The 22,764-nt window shown below is 51.0% G+C and overlaps 1 protein-coding gene across 1 annotated transcript; it reads right to left on the bottom strand.

The window, feature by feature from the left end:
• Positions 1 to 384: 384 nt before the first annotated feature.
• Positions 385 to 22,414, bottom strand: LOC119111654 (uncharacterized). The gene is made up of 7 exons (XM_037235460.1): positions 22,317 to 22,414; positions 11,361 to 11,486; positions 10,811 to 10,934; positions 9,549 to 9,667; positions 2,124 to 2,227; positions 2,026 to 2,078; positions 385 to 1,112 (listed from the first exon to the last, which is right to left on the bottom strand). Exons 1-7 carry the CDS (start codon positions 22,395 to 22,397, stop codon positions 385 to 387), a joined length of 1,335 nt encoding a protein of 444 aa, XP_037091355.1. The 5' UTR covers positions 22,398 to 22,414.
• Positions 22,415 to 22,764: the final 350 nt, after the last annotated feature.

The following is a 22,764-nucleotide window of genomic DNA, read 5'->3' as shown; positions in this document are numbered from 1 at the left end:
AACGAACGGTGTATATGGGTTCAGTAACACTCACGTATACAATAAATACAGTCAACCGAGGCTGCATTCAGTGAAGGTACATAGACACTACAAGGGTGAAAGGCATTCAGTGCAGCGCTCAAATGAGATCACAGAAAAACAGCATGCGGGAACAAATGGAAGCATCATAACTGACGTGAAATAAAAAAAACACTGAAGAATGAAATAATCTATACACCATGCAACGCATCTTATACATCGACGAAATCACACTTTCGAACCGAAAATCGTATGGACAAAAATATATGATGCAAAGCAAGGAAACAGGTGGGGAAGCAGTCGCAGACCTACGGCGGCTCAGATCGGGTGCGTTTCACATCACAGACTCCTCATCCAGCCCGGTTATCACCAGCCGGCGATCAGCTGTTGCTCCAGCGGATAATACATGACCTCCTGAGCGCCGGCCAACGCTCCTCCGACACCCGTGTCCTCCCGCAGGCACACGCCGACGCCCTGGCCCCCGGGGTGGCTCAGGTAGGGGGGCTCGCCCGACACGCAGCCTAGCGGGCCGGCCTGGGGCTCCCAGGCCGGCTCGGTCGCCGTCAGCGGCGCCGCCACGGACGGCAGCAGCGGCGCCAGCTCTTCCTCGGCCTTCATAAGCGGCTGCTCCAGCGCGAAGATGTCGCCCGGCTGCGACATGTCGATGTGGTTCAGGAACTGGCCGTCAGGTGGTAGCCCTAGCGCCGGCGTCCCGAACGTCGTACCGTACTCGATGCTCGGGTCCGCCGCGTAGTTCACGTATGAGGCCTCGCCGTTCTGTCCCACTGTTATGTCCCACATGTATTCAGCTAACCCGTCCGCGTCGCCCTCGCTGCAATACGGGCTCCGCTCCTCCACGAGAGCGCCCTTCTCGTAAGGGCAGCTCTCCACATCCGAGCGGAGATTGTAGCGCACTTCTGTTTCCAGAGGCTGCCAACAGGTGGCAGTAGCCGTGGTCATCCAGTCTCCTGGGTTTGCAATGGAGACTGGAGGAGGGGCTGGTGCTGGCTCCTGGTAGGCAGGAGCCGGGCTGGAGCCACTCCAATGGCACATGCACTCGAACGGTGGGCAGGAGCACATGTTCCACGACGTGTCTGAAATAAACCACTCTGTCAAACCCAGTAATCATGATCTGCTCAAGTCGGTGTTTTGCCGCGTGCTTAAGTTTGAGCGAATTTAAAAGTTTTTTCAAGTAAAAAACTGCCTATACAAGTTGCTGCACACACCGCGCAAAGGGCGTCACGGGGATTCGACGCCAGGCACAGCAAGCCAACGTTCAAGCGTGGTACAAACTGGGTCACAGTGTAGGGAGCACGACCGCCGAGCTTGAAAGGGAATTTAACGCAGGAGGTTCGCCGGTGACGCTAGGAAAACGCAAGAGGCTAGAAGGCAATAGACTCCCTGCCCGCCCCCCTCCCCTCTGTTCCCAGGTGACGATGCACATGCCCCTTGCACAGCAAGCGTAGCCAACTTCCCTCAGATCGCATAGTTACCTGTCCAAAGTAACATAAATCGTCCGCCCATGGGCGTGCAAGATACGGTCAGGTCATGTTTGCTTTGTTCAGTGCATTGGCATCCAATTTGAGACTTGCGCAAGCCCAGAACGAATCCGTAGCACTCCTAGGTACGATATCGCATCTGCCCCTGCGCGGTCTTAGCGAGTGCCGTGTTTTGTATTGCATTTGAGACAAAGCCTGCATGTATCGGTTTTATATTTAAAACTACTTAAAATTAACTAAAACTAACTAAAATTAATGAAACTAACTGAGCCTTAGCATAACAAATCGGAAGTAATTAAGTTTCTACAGACTGTTTTATACCCAAGTTCTATATTCACATGAAACCATACAATGGTGTGGGCTGTGGAGTATTCTGGCGTGTTTCCAGACAACTGATGGCGTTATTTCACATTTAATGCCAGACAATAACTGATGACAAGCAGCTGTTCCCTGCCTCCATTACAATGACCGCGTCTCGTCTACTATACCGCTCTTTCCCGTTGCTCACCGTCGGCGTGCCAGGAGGCGGCTGGCGGGTGTCGGTCGCCGCCCAGCAGCGCCCTCTCCAGCAGTTTGCCGGCGGGTGCGGCAGGCGGCGCCACCGGCGGGATGCGCGGCGCGTGCCGGGGCCGTCGCGCCGAACCCACCGAGCGGCGAGCCTCCGCCGTCGACTTGGCTTCGGGCCGCGGGTGGCTGTGCACGCCCTTTGCCTGAAGCAGGAGCTGTAGCTCAGAGGGTGCCGGTGGTGAGCGTCTCGAACGTCGGAGGAGGGGGAGGGGGGGGGGGGGAGGGTGAGGAGGGCACATCAGTGTAAACTGCAGTCGTGCAGTCGTTTTGCTGCATTGCTACACCGCAGCCATTTTTCACACATTAAATGCTATCTGCCACGTTTAGGCCACATTTCAAAAACATGTTTTAATGAAACCTAAAGACCACTTTGTCAACTAATAACAATAGGTACCCCCTCTCTAACAAAATTGGCTTATATAGAGTGATTGTGTGTGTGCTTCGGAGTCAGGCGAAATGTGTCGATTTAGCCAGTGATCGGAGGCACCGCCCGCACTCGGTTGGGCGTCAGCTGTCTCAACCGGCTGGCCGACCCACCGCTGGTCCGTCGCCGGCCAGACGATGGACGTGGTATGCAACAAGCACGAGCTGAAAGACCCACCTGTCCCTCATTTACATCTGATCAAGTCGTGACTTTGCGACTTTAGACCAGCACCTTCGAATCCACTAGAGGTCGAGGCGACGAACCTCATCGCAAATAAGCCCCTTTTGCGGGGTGGCATGAGCGAGATGTTAGCAGAGATTATTGCTATATTCATATAATGACATCCAAACATAACCAAACGAAGCCCGTCGCCCTGTGGAAACCATATGGATAGAAATCATTGGAGTGCATTGAAACATGCTGTTTTCATGACGTTTGATGTTTGTGAACACATCATCAAAATATATCACTGAAATATTGCCTGAATTTAGATCTGCTAAGGTATGGCACTTGAAAGTGAGAACATCGACATGTCTGGAATAGTTGGAGTAGTTCAGCTTTTGTGATGAAAGTTTTGTAGGAAAACGCTCTTGTCTTCAGTGGAAATTAGTCACAGCAAACATGGCTGTGTGCCCATGTAGTTTGTGTAAACCAGTCTGCTATGGGATAGGACACAGCGTGCAGTATCTGAGTTCGGTTTTGGGACGGTGACATTGGCTTCTCCCCGGTCCGTTACTGGTGCTCTGATGACTCGAGGAGTCCTGGGACCGCACTGTCGCTACGACGCCTGGTCGCAAAATTTTGGAACTACTTGCAAACCATGTTCTTGAACTTTTTGAGACATAACAATTACATTTTCATATGTTCATCGAACGTGGAGTCGAAACGGTGCTGATCTTGTGACACGCCGAAATACGCTGTCTGGTCAAACATCAGCGCGGATTTAAATGCGTTTGGAACAATACAGCCGGCCTGTAAGGAACTCCGTTAATTGTTTATGAAAACACCATGGTGGTGGGATCAACGGTTGCCAGACATAATCCCTTCAGAAACGTCACTGTCCGAGCCGGATCGCCGAAGCTACAAACCTGTCGTTGGGTCGACGTCAGGACGCATGCAGCCCGCGACTTCGCTCTCGTTACAATACAACTGCAGTAGCAGGATGAAAATGCTTAAAGCGTCTTCACAACGCGGGGTTGGTGGCCAGGGAGGCTCATTTGCCTCGCGTTTGGGATATAGAGCTCGTGCGACAACACAGGTGCAGGCCTCCGATTGCTGGCAAGCAGACGTGTGTGTACTACGGAAATAGCCCCGGTCTGGCTCCTGAGGTCGTGGACCGGGTGCTCCCAGGTCGAGTGTAATTTGAAGAGCCTTGGGGGAGATGTGCTTGGATCTTCCTGGAAGTTACGAGTGTCTTCTTAGGCTTGAATCCCCTTGATATTGTGGGAAATGTTGGCACCGCCGGGATTTGGCGGCTTCACTCATTTTGATTTATTAGATTCACGAGACACGCCCACCCTCATATGCTCTGGATTCATGACATGCCTTTCACAGAAAGATCAACCATCTGCCACTAACCCTTTCTTCCTGTTAGGAATTGTGTCCCTCCTGAAGCAAATCCTGTACACGCCCTTGGTATGCACACCTACTGAGTTACTGCATTGATTTAGCACAGGTACAATGAGCCCCTGCCATAAGCTCGTTCAACAAAGCCTCCGGTGGTGCCTGATGAAGAGCTACACCCTGAATAACGATCTGTTAACCCATCTATTCTGCGGCGCGGGCCATTGCAGAGAGAGGCTACACGTTTCACTCAGCATGCTATCTGCAGCGATGACCATGCATTATCGCGCTTCCTCGTGTTGTCGGGCGGGCCGGAGGTCCGCAGGGCTCACGCGAGGTTAACTAGAGGCCGCGCTGCAGCGGCCCGGGAGGGTCGGCAAGGGAGGTGCTCAGGCCGCATGAACCAGCCAGAGGGGGTGGGGAATGTTGGCAAGAGAAACACCCAGGCAGACCGGCCCGACCGCGAGGGGGTGGGGAGTGTCGGCAAGAGAGGTACTCAGCCGCCGGTATCGGCCCAACGTGGGAAGGGCCCGGGAGTGACCTACCGCCGCTAATACGACCACCCGCCACCAGAGGCGTGCCGCAGCTGCCAAGGAATGGACGATACGCGCAGTCATCTTAGCCCCCCCCCCCCCCACCCCAACTTTGGACAATGACTTGGAAATCTGAACATATGGGACTCGATGATTTGGGGATTTGCATCACCACAAGAATCCCTTAACATAGTTCGCGCCGTGTGTCATGCTCGGCGTAATTCAGATGAATGTGTCTGCCGGTAGTGTTCTGTGCCATATGGTCTTTCAGGCAATAAATACCCATGCAGGCTGTGGTTTCCATGCCCCTTTACCCCCTTTGTATCTCAGTTCGTTTGTTCATTTATTTGACAGATTTGAACGGTTTTGTTTTCTGGGCACGTTGCTTCTTTTGTACGTTGATTCATTTGTGGCACTGATGTAGTAAGAATTCCAATGTTCAGATTCATACCCGGTAGCTAAGACTCTGTGGTCAATGGCAGGCTGCGCGCGTGGTGCATGCCCCACCGCCGCCATGCCCCGTCACAGCACTGTCACCGGTGGCCCGGGGCTGTTTATGGCCGGACATTCAGCTGAGCTGCGCGACACCGCACAGCGCCTCACCGAGGTGGCCGCGCAGCCCTGCTGTTGGGGTGGGGTGGTTGGGTGGGGGGTACCTCCACTCCTTATAATTGGAGTAGATGCAGGTAATGGTCCAAACAAAAATAAATACAATTGCAGCTGTAGCTTTCAATCATCTGTAGGAAAAGCAGCTACGCTACCTAGCTTTGATACGCGCGCAACATGGGCACAACCGGGACGTATTTTTCTCCGTCATAAATAAAGCAACGAAAGTAGGCTTGCGTGTCCTATACAAGTATATGTGCAAAGGTGTCGCTGCCAAGACGTACGAAGTTACAACCATCCTTATATCAGCTGCTGCCGACCGCAAGACAGCACCCACCAGACCAGAGAGCACTAACATAACTGATGATATGCACCCCACGAAGCTGGACAACCAGCTGAAAGGGCCATGAGTTATGCAGTGGCTAAGCTAAGCTAGTGGCTAAGTAGGAATGGTCACGTAGTGACTAAGCTGCGCGTCTGGAAAGCCAGAGGAACAGGTTTCGATTCCCCGCGGTGCACGCCCTTTCTGCCAGGCTGAGTGGCACGCGACACCGCCCTCACCGGCTAAGTGCGTCATGAAGCCCCAATGAGAATATGTGCCATGGATCTGAGGACACGCACGCAATGAATGCATGGTTCAAATAATTCAAATAAATAAACAAATGAACCAATGTACAAACGAAGTAAGAGAAACATGACCTGAGGTACCTCCCACCCACCCCATCTCAACAGCAGGGCTGTGCGGCCACCTCGGTGAGGCGCTGTGCGGCGTCGCACAGCTCATCACAGCCCGGCCATAAACAGCCCCGGGCCACCGGTGACAGTGATGTGACGGGGCAGCGCGGCGTTTGGGCACGCACCACACACGCAGCCTGCCATTGACCACAGAGTCTTAGCTACCGGGTATGAGACTGAACATTGAAATTCTTACTGCGCCAATGGTATGTGCAAAACTTGAAATAAGCTTGAATATGAGATGGGACCTATTTTTGTACACTCAGTGATGGTTGGCTTGATGAGCATAGTGGGAAAATACAATTGAATACATAAAGTGGTCTTTGCTCACGATTGGAGAGGTAGCAAGGAGGTGGAAAATATCCAAACAATGGTTAAGGATCCGACTTGCGCCTTATTCAGCACCTGAGTAAGAAGATCAACCACCACTCAATACGGCTGCCTTCAAAGACACGGTTTTTAACGATTTTATACTCAGATTCTGAAGAAGGTGCAATCCGAGCATACAGCCACCATGTGGAAGTTTCTCCTTTTCATTTCGCCATTCCGTTCATGGGCAAAGCCCTGCTGATGATGTGTTTAACTGGAACCTATCTGTATTACATTATGCGCTTTTAATGCTGTTTCTGGTGCTCCGGTTTTGTAAAGATGCAACATGCGTCAAAAATCGACGTTTTTCACACGCTCGTTTCAGCCGACTGCTACACATATTGTTTTCAAAAGAAAAACAAAGATTATGTCGAACATGACAATAGTAGATTGCGAGCAAATGTAGCCATCCACCTGGAGGCTGGAGGCCGCGACAACGGCTGTTACGAAAGGTCTTTGCCAGCTACGCCTCGGCAGGAGACCACGCGGCTAGCGGCCAGATGCAGTATGCCGCCGTCTAGTATAGATACATGTTTCGAATAATGGGAACATTTTCTCAAGCAGCGATGCTGTGCATTCTATTGGTGTAACTTGCAGCGCGGAAAATGATAGGATAGTGCCTGAAATTATTCACTTTACAAAGGTCCGCTGGTGGCGTCGGCCTGAGCCCCACCGCGCCGGCGGTGGCGCTGCCGCCGGTGGAGCATCGCTTCCTCGGATCTGGATGCTGCTGAAGCCGGCAGCGCTGTGCTGACCTCGGTCAGCTGGCGTGACGTCAGCGTCACGTGGTCAAAATCCCCAGGTGAACACTTCCTGGTGTCACACTTATGCACTATGGAAATGAATTGCTCTGTCTGTCCGTGAAGCTGCGACACAGGCGCGGGATCATTCGCAGTGATTCGGAGAAGGGAGAAGGGGTGGGATGAATCACTGTACTTTGTTTGCATTGTCTGACTGACACCGCACTGCCCTTGAACTCCGCTGGGACAGGACTGCGCCGGCCAAGGCTGTCCGGGCCTGGCCATGCTGGTGCTCGCCCAGTTCAGTCGGGGGAACCTGTCGTGTCTAGTTTCGCTGGGTTAAACATGTAAGTGGCTCTATCCCTCAGCTCACTGAATCCGCGTAGATGAAGTGAATCTATGTAGATCTTCTGTAGATGAAGTCTATGTAGATAAAGCTGTTCGCGCTGTCAAAGCACACGTGCATGTGTTTAATATTCGGGTGACACGCATGCATGTCATCGGTATGTGTTTCACATCGGGTTTGACATGATCTGGGTACGCAGCATTCAATTTACAGCCTGGCATGTTGACCACTTTCAGTCACTTTTGATTTGTTTCAATCACTTTCAAGTCTTTTAATCACTGCCTGCGGCAGCGTGCCTCTCAAGGACACTTCAAATGGCACCACCACCGATTTTTTCAGATTGTGGCTTGTGAGAGATAAACAGAAGTTATAATATTTTCTTCAACTTGGCATTCGGTTGAAGCAGCTTAGTGACGCCAGGATTGCCTATTGACCACTCTGTTCACGATTCACATAGCTCACCGCGCTGAGCGCATTGCTTAGCCACAGGAATTATGCTAGGTTTTGAAGTAACTGGTGAATATTCGCCACAATGCATTTCGATGTCTCCAGATCTTGCTGTAATCCTGTTTGGTTCCAATAAAGAGCTCATCTATGCGTAAAATCTGGCCATACGTTTTGTAAATGTGCATTACAGATTGTAATCAGCCGAAAATCGAATTGGTTTGCATAAGGTAAATGTGCATTACAGATTGTGATCAGCCGAAAATCGAATTGGTTTGCATAAAGTAAATGTGCATTACAGATTGTGGCCAGCCGAAAATCAAATTGGTTGCATAAGGCAAATGTGCATTACAGACTGATCAGCCGAAAATCGAATCGGTTACATAAGGTTTTGGTCGACCAAATCGTTAGATCCCGGCTGACATCACTAGCGGCAGCAGTCCAGGACATGTTCGTGTTGGTGCTCGGTTTCGCACATACGACAATAACGCATTCAGATTACAAATAGTTCGTGACTCATCGGTTAGACCGCCCAACGGTTTACAAGGTCGGCGCGCCCACACTGACGTGGAGTCCTGAGCGGCCAGCAAGAGCATTGCAACTAGTCACAACTTTAAGAAGTCCTCACGGAGACCCCAAGGCCGCATACGCTGCATGCAAACTCCAAGTCACACCCCAAAGGTGGTGTGACGCAGATGTTGTCCGTTCCGGTAGCTCAGTTGGCCTTCCGCTTCACCCATACATGACTGGGTGGGTTCGGGTCGCTTTAGGTGCTCGCTATTTGCACCCTGACCGGGATGGCCTGAGACCGGTGGCAGCGGCCGCGCTAAAATTCTGGTGACGTCAGTGGATTGGATGGATTCTGGATGGATTCTGGTGACTCTGGATGGATTCTGGTGAATCTGGATGGATTCTGGTGATTCTGATTCTTGGATGGATTCCGGTGACGTCAGTGCACAGGACGGACCGTACCGAGCAATGCGACGCGTCAACCTTTTGTCTCAGAGTTCTACAGCGGACCCAGATTTTGCGACCGAATGTTAGGGTCAGGGTTAACGTAACAATCACTGACCAGCGTGGGTGCCGACCCCACAACTTCATTCAATCAAAATATTCGGATTGAGTCCAGGAATCGGAGCTGGTACCGCTGCTCAGAGGGATCAGAGCTGGTACCGTTGCTCCGAGGGATCGGTTGTAGCTGTTATCGCTGCTCCGAGGGATCGGTTGGAGCTGGTATCATTGCTCCGAGGGATCGGTTGAAGCTGATATCGTTGCTTCGAGGGATCGGAGCTGGTATCACTGCTCAGAGGGAACGGTTGGAGCTGGTATCGCTGCTCCGAGGGATCGGTTGGAGCTGGTTTCGCTGCTCCGAGGGATCAGAGCTGGTGCCGCTGCTCCCAGGGATCGGTTGGAGCTGGTATCACTGCTCCGAGGGATCGGAGCTGGTACCGTAGCTCAGAGGGATCGGAACAGCTACCGCTGCTCAGAGGGACGCTTCGAGGGATCAGAATTGGTGCCGTTGCTCCGAGGGGTCGGTTGGAGCTGGTGTTGCTGCTCCGAGGGATCGGAGCTGGTGCCGTTGCTCCGAGGGGTCGGAGCTGGTATCGCTGCTCCGAGCGACCGGAGCTGGTACTACCGCCCCCAGCTCTGCTGAGGCGCGACACGTTCGCCTCAACAGTCTCCCGGACCGCACTCGGGCCTCACCTGGAAGAAGGTGGCGAACGGCGTGTGCCTCCAGAAGTGGGTGACCGGGTAGCCCTGGTGGCCGCGGCACGGCAGGATGGCCAGCTTGCCGCTGCAGCGAGCGTTCGGGCACGGCTTGCCTGCAACGGCGGAGTGTGTGCTCTCCTCAACGTCTGACCGTGGCTTATTGTGCCCGCCTGTGTTGGTCAAATAGGAGCCAAACGGGCAGCCCGCGTACGCCTTGATCTCCAAGGCATTGGATAAATCAGGATATTTGTGTGCCAAAGCAGTGGTTTTGGTGTCGTAATTAGCTGAATTGTTGGATGGGTTTGGTCTGGCGATGGCTGTTCTTTACCAGCGCCACTCTGACCATTGATGGAGAACTCTAAAATGAGTATCTCTCAACAGTTAAGTGTTTACATCGACCTACTTCGATTTAATTACATAATGTCGATTCCGTGTGTGGTGATCCGATCTTGTCTGCTCCCACAGATACTGTGCGCCGCTTGGGGGGGGGGGGGGGGTTCGAGTCGCTCTGTTTAGAAAACTGCAACGCTTACTCAAGGGTCATAGGTGGTAGCATGATTTTGCCGTCAAGACGTTTGCTGCACGCGTGGCACGGAGAACTGAAATCCATTTGAAAGGAAGATTGTTAACAAAATACAAACATACCCTTTCGATCAGGGCGTAGCTTTGCAAAAATAAATTGGAGGGGCCTTAGCGGGAAAAATGCTATACCTACCACTAACATAAGCCAAAAACAGACATCTCCCGGAATTTTACGCACTTTCCTCCCAAAAGTTGGGGTAGAATGCCCCCCCCCCCCCACCACCTCCCTCCCCACCCGCCCAAATGGAGAGGAAGCTACACCATTGCCCTAGACAACACTATTTCGATGAATCGTGTGTTGTGCCGACACATAGAGGACACACGCCACACGTGCGATCCGTGATATTAAGCCATGGGTGTCTGTCATGAAGTGCCTACCGAGACAGGTGGCCAAAGAGCAAGCGAGCACAATGCAAACCCTTGGAAGTGCATACCGTCAATCGACTTGCATCGATAGTTACGATGTTCACGTCAATGAGTCAACCGATATATCTCAAACAGAAGCAAAAATAAGTACATTACCAAAGAATGGGTCCAAAACTAAAACAGCTTGATACGAAGATAATTTTTTAAATTCTAGACGCGATAGATGTAGAGGGGCGATGGATTCGCCTGTTACGGTGAGGGTCTCCACCTGACGCGACGCTAGCCCAGGTACCGCTTCGAGGTCTTACCCTGCTGCTTGCGCCTAGCCTTGTCGCAGATGGCCGGCCGAAGGTGGACGAAGTTGCCGTCCTCGAGCGCGCAAGAGTTGGAACACACCACCACGCCCAGGCAGCTCTTCTTCAGGATGCTCACCTGCCAGCAGATGCGGATCGGTGAGCAGGTGTCGGGGGCGCGCGCGCTCGCCGCCGCCGCCGCCCGATCAGCATGGGAGGCGCGCGGCGCCGGCAGCTGGCGCGGGACGCCGCCCTCGGCCTCGGCCCGCTTCAGGGTGCGTGGGGGGCGGCGCCGGGGCTGGCCGGGCCCGGGCGCCGGCCGCCGGCCGACTGCGCCGCCGTGCGGGCCCGGCCGCCGCGCCGCACCGGACTCCGCCACCACCCCGCGCCGTACCGGCGACAGCTGGCGCCGCAGTGGCGGGCGACGGCGGCGCGCGGCGCCGGGCGCGGCCGGGTCAGAGCGGTGTCCGGCCTGACACACCGGCGACAGGTGCCCGGAGGCGCCTCAGCCGCCCGCCGCCGGCCGCCGGCCGCCGGCGCCGTCGCAGCGGCCAGGCCCACTCACGTTGTGGTTGTTGGTGTTGCGCATGGCCCAGCCGGAGGTGTGCTTCTTGGCGTCCTCCGAGTCGGGCGCGTACACGCGCTGGAAGTCACCGTCCGGCCACTCCTCGAACTCGCTGTACCGCACCACCTGTCGCCGCGGCAGAGGGGTCAGGTCAGCGCGCGGCCGGCGGGGACGCCCTCCAGGCCTCTTACTTAGCCAACGGGGACACTGCTGGTAGTAGCTGAGGTGGAGGAGTCCCTCACATCGTGGTGGTGCCGAACCAACTTTGAAGTCGATGCTTTCCATTTGTCGCTATAATGTTACTATTCAGCATTCTCAGAAAAGGTGGGAAGGGGACATGGCATCTGTACTTGTGCCTGCATGGCATCTGCACTCGCATGATAGTGCTCGTGCCATCTTTCTACTCGTCGAATAAAGGTCGTGTTCACCCATTTTGCCTCCCGTTTGCCAGTTCCACAACCCCTCTTTAAAAGAAAGGGTTTAAGAAGCGTTTGGAAAGCTTCCTTGCTCATACGTTTACTGCTGCCGCTGTCCTAAGACTCGATTGCACATAATCGCGCCAGGATGAGCCGTCCACACCAAGCACCACCAACCGACCAGCACGCTGAGGCTGCAGCCCTCTGAACATAGCAGGACACGTGGGTAACCGAAAACGTCTGGTGTTATGTCATGCGTGATCAAAAATGTAACTTACATTGCCTGTAGTTGACACGCGTGCTTATACCCTAACCAAAGGTCGCACTATACAGTGAAAGCATTTAGATATATCGATAAGCTTAAGGTGAAATCTACAAATAGTTAGCTAACTGGACAATGGTGACTTTCAAATTTCCCATTTGAACTGGCATTGATTTATCAAACTGAAAAAGCCTTAAAGGTAAGGTACCAAGCGACTTCAAAACATTTAGAGCCTGCTTTCGGATTACCAGCACAAATATTGAGCCCAAATAACAATCTATTGATTTTCGGTAAACATTTGCCCAATACCCACAACTGCGTGTTGTCCATCAGAGATAAAGCCAGGATTTTCTCAAGAGGAGCCTCTTAAGGTCGGAGGAGCCTGAACCAAGGCTATGTTGTATTTCCTCGCACATCTCCCGCACAGAGGTACCTTGCAAAAAGAGAGGCAAAGTCATTTTGTCTGAAACGCGACAAAATTGCATTAAAAGCATGTTACCATGCACTTGGCCTTTACAAATGTATTTTATGCCAAAGAAGAAGCGTCCATTCAGTACCACGCTCGGTTTTCGGATATTTGAAAGCAGTAAATAACAATTTTCTGTTCTTCAGACATGTTTTATCGTTTCAAAGTTCTAGTTTGTCATAACTATTAGGCTCTATATCTAATGATCATCCTGTATCTCAACAGAAGCGGCGAGTCCTTCTGTTGAACATAATCGGCCCTCGATGCACCAACAGCCACTGGTTAAACGACTTTATATTCATGCAGACACCGGTTATGTTGAGAAATATCAACGATTCGAGGATCCGTGTGTGGTCACCACGCGAACCGGTCATCGGTACAGCTTGGCAAGATGGAGTCTTTCAAGATAACCATTACTGTGCAGTGATATGTTGTGTCATCCGTGGGCTCATCCACGGGCTTAGTGGCTTCACCAGTCCGACATATTCACAAAGTGATGTCTCTGTCTCTCGATGCTGTCGTTCCCGTCTTCCCGCTTTCGGCACGTCCTTGCCAGCCATGTTAACGTCTAAAACGGTTTTCCTCCCCTGGACGTGACCTAGGTGATGCAAACTTTGTTCGATGCACTTTATTTCCTCGGAGTATGTAGGGCATAGTGCATTAACTCTTAACACGGGGCAAAGCCTCCCGGCGCCCTTTCACCCAAGTGGCGGCTTCTCAAGTTGGTGTGAGCGGGAATTGTACGTGAAATGTGTTCCAGCCAAATGAGTGGAAGAGGTCCAAGGAGCGTTGAAATCTGCTGCCAAGGGAACGATTCTGGAGGAGGTATCCACTGCTTGCGCGTAACATAGCCAGTTTTGTCGCACTGACGGCGAATGGCAACGAACGTTAATATTTCTGGACGGGTTCATTCAAAATCGTAGATATGTGTAACACAAAATAGTGACATGTCTATAACAGCTATAAAAAGGACTTTATAATCAATGTACGTGCACCAAATTACACACCTGTACTATGTTTACTTTATGTGACAGCAAATGAGACCAAAAAGCGCATGATGAATGGCACCAATTGTGTCTAGCACAGCCTCCTCCAGGCTCCTCCGAAAAAACTTTCAGCTCCGGGGACGTTGGAGGAGGCTTGAGGCGAACTTTGAAGAGCTTGGAGTAGGTTGGAGGAGCCACGGGAACGATCAGATCGGCTTGGAGAGCTTGGATGAGGTTAGGCGAGCGGCAGGAACAGACCCATAGCAATGCAGTATTTCGGCTGATGCCTCGGCTTCAATCATACGTTACAACTTGGTGGCAATCTGAAGCTTGCGAATGCCTAGTTGTGTTTTAGTGTTCCCAGTTCAAGTCAATGATAAGTTTACTTGTTGGTGTCAGGAGTAGTGTGTCCATCACCAGCCCAGCTATTCGGTTTTGTAATATCTGTAGTCGGTTCGTCGTCACGACAGCTGGGTTTCTATCGTATACTATGCCGCAATAGTCGATGCGTGGCTTTTGTATATGAGTGGAAGGTCACACATTTGGAACACATTATAAAAGCGTATTCTGGTGAAACACAAGAGGGCGGGGGTAATGCACGGATTTGAGACATGAAGTGAAGGATCTTCAGCACAGAACAGCTCGTCGCCTGTAGTGCCGTCGCTCAAGTCGCTGAGACGGATGAGGTCCGAGCATCAAGCCTACGGGTCAGCCCGCAGACATGTTTTGAGGTTTTGAGGTGTTAGCCTCTACCCTTTACAACTTAGGCTCTGTCAGAGAGACAACATTTCGGCCTTGTGGGGAGAGGGCCGGAGATGCTACACTAGTTTTCGTGTTTCTAAAGAAGTACGATTTTATTGGAATACTTGAAATATCTAAGTACGCTGCCGTCGTATTTCCGTTTTTTTCGTGCAAAATAAAGATGGTAGCTAGACAAACTGACCGAATTTGCGTACAGTGGCCGCCAGACGAGTATCCACTCCTTTCTCAGACAGAACATTGTTAGTGAGGCGAGAGTAGATCCGATGAGAGATCTTGTTGAAAACAAACCTCTCCAGTACTTCACAGAGACAGAACCATTTGTGCCGGAACAAAGAAAAGGGGAGGTTCTATCGAGTATTGCCATATACGGTACGGTCCAGCAGGGTTGTTCGATCTCGCCCTCCTTATCAAAATTGACCGCAAACACCCAGGGGTGAAAAAGCTTCTAATTTACCGAATATGTTAGGTGACAAAAACTGACACTTTTGCGAAGCCATTGGTGACAAAATTTCAAAAATGAAAACAAACGTCAACCAATCAGACCATATCACAACAGATCATTCCAGCTAGACGAAGCTCAAGGCCTGGCATTGGTCTGCACTCGCTCATGCATGCAGCGTGAGCATGTGTGGAGCGCGTGTCGAAACGTTGATGGTTCGCAGTATGAGCAAGCTGAGCCATAAGATGCTGCCAAACATAGCAGCTTTTATAAGAGTAGTTTTCAGCAGGTGACAGAAACATGCTGCAAGCTATGCTATATGAGTGCTGACATCACAGATCAGTGGTGGTGACACAGCGTTTTTGCAATGCCCCTCACATCAGTGCTTTTCACAGGTTTTTCAGCCAAGATTCCTCTCACGTACTTAACAGTGTAAAATACCAAATAACTAGGCTTATTACTATTCGTACGGACCGTGGCTGACTACAGCATTTTGCGACGAACGTAATCAGTTTGCTGCGCAGCATTTTGAAGCGTCCTGCCATTTGAGACAGATGGACTCGGACGCTCGCCACGCCGTAATGCGTTGGGTTCAGTGCTAGGCTGTGGGCTGCCGTTGGTTGTGTTCTTGTCGTGAGAAGCTGGCTGACAAGAATAATATAGCTAACTGTCAGCTTTTTAATGTAATAGCTTTAAAAACCCTGCCGATCTACGAGGATTGTTGTTTGTGCATTCCTGAGCTGTAGCTTCAGAGGTAAACGGAGGACGTTAGAGCGACACATGTCAAAGATCCATCCAGGGGCTTTCTGCCGCTGGGAGGAACCGCGGATTTGAGGTAAGAGGCTGAACATCGCTGGTGTAGCCCTCACACATTACCCGTTGCACCCCTGACTTAGTGTATTGGTCGATGGGCATGCGTGAGATAGAACGCCTTTTGCTCTCATCAGTTTGCAGGTCATCAATGACACTGGTGCAAATGAACTCCCGAAACAGAAATGTTTGATGGTTATGCCGCATTATATTTGTATTTGTTTTTGTGGTTTATCGCATTTAAAGATACATTACAACGGCTTCTGAGAGACTTGACTCCGGGTGACATTTCAAATGGTTCAGAATTTCGTCTGTGGCAGAAAAGGTACTTTTTCACCATTAGCAACGCCCCTATCTTAAGCCCACTTTCATACCGCCTAAAAATGCATGCCGATTTGCCTAGTCCACGAGCCATGTTTCTCAAACCGCACTCAGTACAGCTATCTTATGTGGTAAATGACAGCATCTTATCCTATGATGTACGGCGAACGGAGATTCTTAGTGACGAACTCTAGGTTCAGCTGCTGAAGGGACTGTAATCATAGGTAACTCCATGAACCTGTGCTGAACTTCAGCATAGGTTCATCGAGTTCAAAATTAGCATGTCATATGCGGTTGGCGTAGTCCAGCATGTCCACACAAACGAGGTTTTTACATAATCCCGGTGTTTCATGTGACTTTGGCACAATGACCTTTATTGCGCTATGTGGGTGAAAATTAGAGAGATAATCTGAACGTTACAAGTTCGCGGATTTTTTCGTCGGCGTCCTTATCAGGTTATTTGCCTAACCGATGCATCATTTTGGAGCATTTCATTGAAATTGGTTGTTTCAAGAAAGGCTTGAGAAAGAAAGTGCAAATAAATTTAGCTAAACAAGGTGGAACTAAACAAAATGAATTTTTCTCTGCAAAGAGTGTTTAAAGCCTTCGTAGCACTTTTTGCATAAACATTGTGACATATTAGGGTGTTGCAAACATTACAGAGCACAAACGTTGGAAAAGCAGGCCAAATTAAATGCACTACTTTCATGGTGGTAAGCAGGGAGTCCAATGAGAACTCTCCCGCAGGAACGGCTATTTTATATAGAAATTCCGAGCTATGGAGAAGGATTTTGAGGACACCGGCATAACCGATCAAATCGGACACGTCCGGTTTCACGATAAGTGAAAAGTACAAGAAGGTGGCATACTTCCTTTAAAACATGTGTTCTTTCGTTCTGCATACAAAAGCAGATGGGTTTGCCACGTTGAAGGGAGGAGTGACCCACATTTACACGGGGGTTTTAAGTCGAAATGACCATAAAGAAGACTTGCGGGGGGGGGGGGGGCACTGGAGCTTTGTGACGCACTCAGCTGCTGAGGCTATATGGCGTCGCCTGCCCCTCATCCTGGCAGGAAGGGCGGGCATCCGCGGAGAATCGAACCCCGTACCTCTGGTACCTCGAACCCCGTGCAGTGGTTAACGCAAACACGTAAACACTACTCTATCGGCACCCCACATACAAGATGCTTTGATGCAGCGCACGGTCATGCCCTTTTTAAGACCTAAAACCCTCTGGTTCCTGAGCTTAAAGGCCTCAAAGATATCGAAGAGTAATTGTGGGACAGTATTCCAGTGCCACCTTGGCATTCATGACATAATAACGTTATTTATATGTTGTCATTCCATATGCCATGCAGCGATCAAGGCCAAGATAGATATAATGGTCGGGTCGTTCATATCTGACGTTTGTGAGCACGATTTCTAGACATGACGGCCGGCGATTAGCTCTCAATGTTGTGCAAGATTCGATGGCCTAATCAAACAATGGCGTATCGAGGAGCATGTTTACTAAACAGAGAGACTAAGATGTTAAGAGCAGCCTTCGCTGCTTAAAAGTACACCAATAGTTATAAGTGAACCTGATTCATCACATATTATGCTAATGTGTCTAAATGTGAACAATTCCCTTTAAAGGAGGGGCAAACGGAGTGCCTGGCGAACCAATTTATGCGTAGGCAGACAGTAAGGCAGACAGTGGTCTGAAAGCTTAATTTCTGTTGCGGTGTGGGGTAAGAGGAGATAGTTTGATAGTATATAAGAAGAGGTAGAATACTGTGGGGGTCCCGTCTATGCTTTACACACCGAATAACTAGCGCTGCTTGTTCATAAATATGCAGCAAGGCAGTGATACAGTCACTTCGCAGTCAGTCATGCTAGGGACAGCAGTCCAGGGCATTGACCGCTGGCGTCGAACGGGAGCAGGGTTCAGGCGAGGAGTATCCGAAACAAGGGCCTTCATGCTGTGACTTGTCTTTTAACAGAAGAAACCACAGTTGTATGATTGTTGTCACATTTCTTTTGACGAGAAGCATTTGAAGTTTCCTTATGGTTTCCGCCTAAAGAACTGCGATCAATCTGATCTCTTGAAAAACAGCTGATGAAATTCAGGCGCATGGAAGCTGTGATATGCTATGGGCCATTGACTTAAATCAGAATTTCTGACTGGCCTGTGCCCAATCCGTATCTTTACATCTACCAAGTGGACGCAAATGCCTCTCAATGACCCCAAATACCTAAAGGCTCGTGGAATTTCGTTTCCTAGGAAAGGCAATGCTGAAATGGAAGGAACATTTTCGGAAACTGGGAAGCCTCATTTGTCGAATGCCATAGATGAATCGAATAGATAAAATTGCACGTCAGTGGGAAGCATCCGTTGGTGTATATCTAGCAGATAAACCACGAAATTTAGAGAAAACTAGTCGACTGGAATTTTGTGCCTCTTGAAAATAAACGTTATGTGGATCAAAAATGAGGATTTTGGTCAGCTTCGGCATGATAGTTTCTTGCCCCCTTGCCCAGGGGGGGGGGGGGGAGGGGGGGGGGGCATGGCTCCATACCCAAGCCCTCTGAACATACGCCTGTGTTCATCAGAGCTGGCTAATACTCTTCACCGGTAAACACGGGGCACACAAAAAACCGTTGGAGTCCCTTTTCTCATCCGATGGAATTTCTAGGTACGGTTGTTGCAGTACCCGATAGCACTCGAGATAAACTTGGGACGCCTCCTGCATCTTGTGACTCTTTTTCTGTTGTGATTCCATATCAGGAGAGATTACTGGACTTATTGCATGTACAGAAGTTTGAGTGAACAATGACGTAAATGGGGTCCGCGGTCCAAAATATCCCATATACAAAAAGCCTCCTTGGCAAAAGGGCCTCTGAGAGTCGCATTAGCCCAAAACAGGTAAAGATCCCTGAAGGTCATCTATTCAACAGCCACTGAGGGTCAATGGATAGACGTTATTTATCGGATGAGTATTTCACAATCTCACAACGCTGCAGGAAGTAAGTCCACTGGATTTCTTCGGCCCTCTTCAAAGAGGTCCAGTTGAACTTTTAGGGATTCCTGCCAAATAGAACTGTTGAACTTTTAGGGGCTCCTACCAAACATGACTGTTAAACTTTTAGGAACACTACCAATAGGACTGTTGAACTTTGAGGGACTCCTACCAAACAGGACTGTTGAACTTTTAGGGACCCCACCAAACAGGACTGTTGAGCTTTTAGTGACTCCTACCAAACGGGACTGTTGAACTTTAAGGGACCCTACCAAAAGGGAGCCATTCAGCTTCTAAGAACCATACAGATCCAATAGAGCTTCAAAGGCTTTTTTGGATATCCATGGCTCGTGTCACGGCCCCTTGGTTTTCCAGGACTTGCCTCATCAAAGAGGACGTAGTCAAGTGAGGCACCTGGAAATCCACGACCCCCACCAGTTCCATTGTTCGATTGTTCGAGGAGGCCTTCTGCAGTAAACGGCCATTGGGGGGTCCATGGACTGCTGGCGGCCTCGTCTTAAGAGGCCCTTGATAATTCTAGGGTCATCTGTCAAATATGTCCATGGGTTTTTAGGGATCTTTTCAGGGAGTTAGTCTGGGTCACTCTGTTCCAAAACGTAAATTTGGGGCTACAAAGAGAGACATATGTCTAGTGATGTGCCCAAACGTTAACCACGTAATATGTACTCGAAAATTATGAAAATTAATCGGATTATCATTTATTGCTGGTGCTGCAGTGACGCTCTCCAATGCTATTATTAGAGCTAAGTGCCCCTGAAAATTAACCAGAGTATGCTTCTTAAATATTCGCCAAAGGTGGCACCACTCCCTTTAACGAGACCTCAAGTCAGTGGGGTATTCATACGATGGCCTCTCGAGGCATGTGTCTCCGCCTCTGTCAAACCTCTTATATGCCAATGTACGTGAACAAATGTAAACACTTACAAATTTAAAATCGGCATGTACGCATAAAAAGACCGGAATCATGCGATGTTTTTTGACCGCCATGTAAGATTTTTTGCGCGTGAGGCGGACTCAACTGAGCTGGATTTCAGCGGGCATGTTTTTAGCTGTGCCCACTATTGGGAAATCCGGCATACGGCATCGTCCAAACGCCATCGTCGAAAGCCATCGCTGTGCTAGAATGGGGTACACTGCTGATGGTGGCACGGTAAGTGGCCATGGGGCAAAAGAACCTGTTCCACTATGTCGCAAATTTAAATATTTTTCAATCATTTCAAGAGATGCGAGAACATGGACAATGGCAAGACTAGTAACATCCGTAGCGGTTTTAACTTACCCCAACTGCAGCTCACCCCCCCCCCTAAAAAAATTACATCAGAGCACCGAAAACGTCGCGAATCTCTGATTCAGCTTCGGCTGGACGCGGGGTCAGCAGAAGCCGTCACGTGACACTGGGCGTACAAGTGCAGTATAGAGGATGACGTCTGAACGCCCGCAGCTGTGACAATGGCTATGCTGGCGGCAACATATGCCTGGAGTAAGATGCCTCTGGCGATGTTTATCTCATAGCCTGGCATAAAATTTACACGCATTTACAAGCGTGCTAAGCAAAATGCTCAAACTGCTTTCGGTTGGATTGTCGGAACAAATCACTGGATTATATATATATATATATATATATATATATATATATGTCATATATATATATATATGTGATTTTATCATTCTATAAAAAAAATCATGATCTGTGATGTCTAACATTCTGTGATGGGTAGTGTCACATGTCATACATTTTGCCCATAATACCAAAAATATAGTTACTTGAACAACCGTGCGCTTGCAACCGACATCTCCAGCCCTGCAATGGGCGAAAAAAGAATGAGGCAAACGGGGCGGCGTGTCTCGGCCAGCCGCGAGGGCGCGCGGGAACCGCTACGGCCCGCGCGTGACGGTGTCGTGACAGCCAATGACCGGCCCGGCCGCCTGCGCACGGCTGTTTCCCAAACACAATGGGCTGGTGTGTGCCGTAGGTTATCCAATTACTAAGATGTTAACGAGACACACGTGGATAAATGGCCGTGGTCTTGGGCGGTACAAAGCGAGAATGATCTAACGCCTTGCGTCTATTGCATTACGTGACTTGACTGGGCATGAGGTGGGAAATCCATTTGTTAGTTGCTAAGACGCCGGACATCATGTTGAGTTAAGTTCGGCTGCATAATCCGTGACGCGTCACCTGCGCCGAAAGTGACTGCGGGCGAGCGGCAAGCGGCCCCGCCGACGTAATGGGGGAACATTACATGCATCACGCGACAAAGGTCGCGACCACTGCTCACCACGGGATCAGCCGTGCATCAAATCAGGTCCATGGCACCGGCGCATGCTTGTCATTGCAGCAGGCGTGGCGTCGTCATCACACTTAAGTAAGGCATTGGGCTGCAGTGGTTAATACAATGAAGAAGTGGAGTAATAAGCATCCATCTTACGGCGTCCCACGGGGGGCCCCGGCTTAGCTTGGTTTGAATTTTTAATGACACTAGGTGTGACACTTTTTTCTTACAACAAACCAGACCAGGATGCGGAAACTCACAAGAGGTGGATAAATTTGCCGAAGTTGTGCATAAAATGTGGGCCACGGGCCATTCCTGGCCTCCCACTCCTCTCCCCCAGTTCCCGCGACCTTGCGAAACGACATTTCACGCATCGGCTTGTAAAAATGTCCATCTGGGGTAACCTCGGTACATATTGCATCAAATCATCCGTGTACCTCACAACACATTTTGGTGCTCTTACGATTTAGTTTTTTCAAAGCTTTGAGTGACATATGCTCAACCAAGATATACTTAAACGAATCCCCCCTCCACACGCTGAGGACAGTGGCGCCCACCACCAGTGACCACCAGCCCACGGACCCCCCCCCCCTCGCTAGGGGAGGCCTGCCGACCGTGGTGCGCGGCCGGCACGTGCGGCTCGCCGGCGGCGGTCAGCCGGATGACTTGCAGACGGTGGCCACCCGGAGACCGTCCGGTTTTACGAGCCGCCGCCGCCGCCGGGAAGGCTGCGCCGACCCGCGGTCCTCATTGAATTCAACGAGCAGCGCCTGTCATGCCAGGTGACGGCGTGACGGCTGACGGTCGCGCGTCCGGCGTGAGGCCGTCCGCCTCGACTGTCAGCCGGCAGCTGCAGCCTCCCACTCCGCGCCGTCCGCTAGCTTTTGATTGGTTCCATATTGCAACTTGATGCCTTTTATCGCCTCATGCATTTGCCATGCGAGTATGCCGAACACGATTTCACTTTCGGTTTCGCGCTCTGCACGCTTCGGTGCAGCTGGAGCATCACCTCGAGACCGATCGGCCCTGATGGTACGGCGGCGCTGGTCCAGGTGCGAGATGGACACGAGGTGCACGCGATCCAGCGCTGATAGGACCGGCCAGACGTGAGCAGCCGGGCCGCTGTCAGTCGCCACTTGTTTGTCCGGCCGCCGTGCAGCCTGGCGCCGCTGTTGCCGGCGCCCGCTGCAGCGGTCTTACCTTGGGGACGCTAGCGTCGCTAATGTCGTTAATGTCCCAGTCGGAGTCTTGGCGCGGGCTCGGCGGGCTCCGCATGTTCATCGTGCAGCTCACGGCGCGGCCACGGCATCTGCGTCAGGAACGCTGTCAGTACCCGCTGCTCATGGCCGACGGCGACGCGACGACAGTCACGTCAGGGCATCAGCGCAGCAGTCTGCGCGCAGGGATGCCGTCACGTAATTAGATGCAATTGTGCGACGCGCATTGGCTGGGCGCGCGCCGTGCCGTAGAGAAGCTACGCACTGGGCCGCCGCCAACTGGGTCGTCTGTCGGCCGGCCAATCGGCAACGCCGCGGAAGCTCATCTTTCATAACGTCGGCCAATCGCCGGCGCCAGCGCACTCATTAACCGTGACGTCAGCCAATCAGCGCCCGCTGCGCCCCGTCGCCGTTTGTCATCCGCTGTGACG

This window comes from Pollicipes pollicipes, unplaced genomic scaffold, assembly GCF_011947565.3.
Source record: "Pollicipes pollicipes isolate AB1234 unplaced genomic scaffold, Ppol_2.1 Scaffold_7261;HRSCAF=8764_pilon_pilon_pilon, whole genome shotgun sequence".
In the NCBI taxonomy this organism is placed as follows: domain Eukaryota; kingdom Metazoa; phylum Arthropoda; class Thecostraca; order Pollicipedomorpha; family Pollicipedidae; genus Pollicipes; species Pollicipes pollicipes.
The sequence above is the reverse complement of the archived record's forward strand: the minus strand, read 5'-3'. Positions and strand labels throughout refer to the sequence as shown.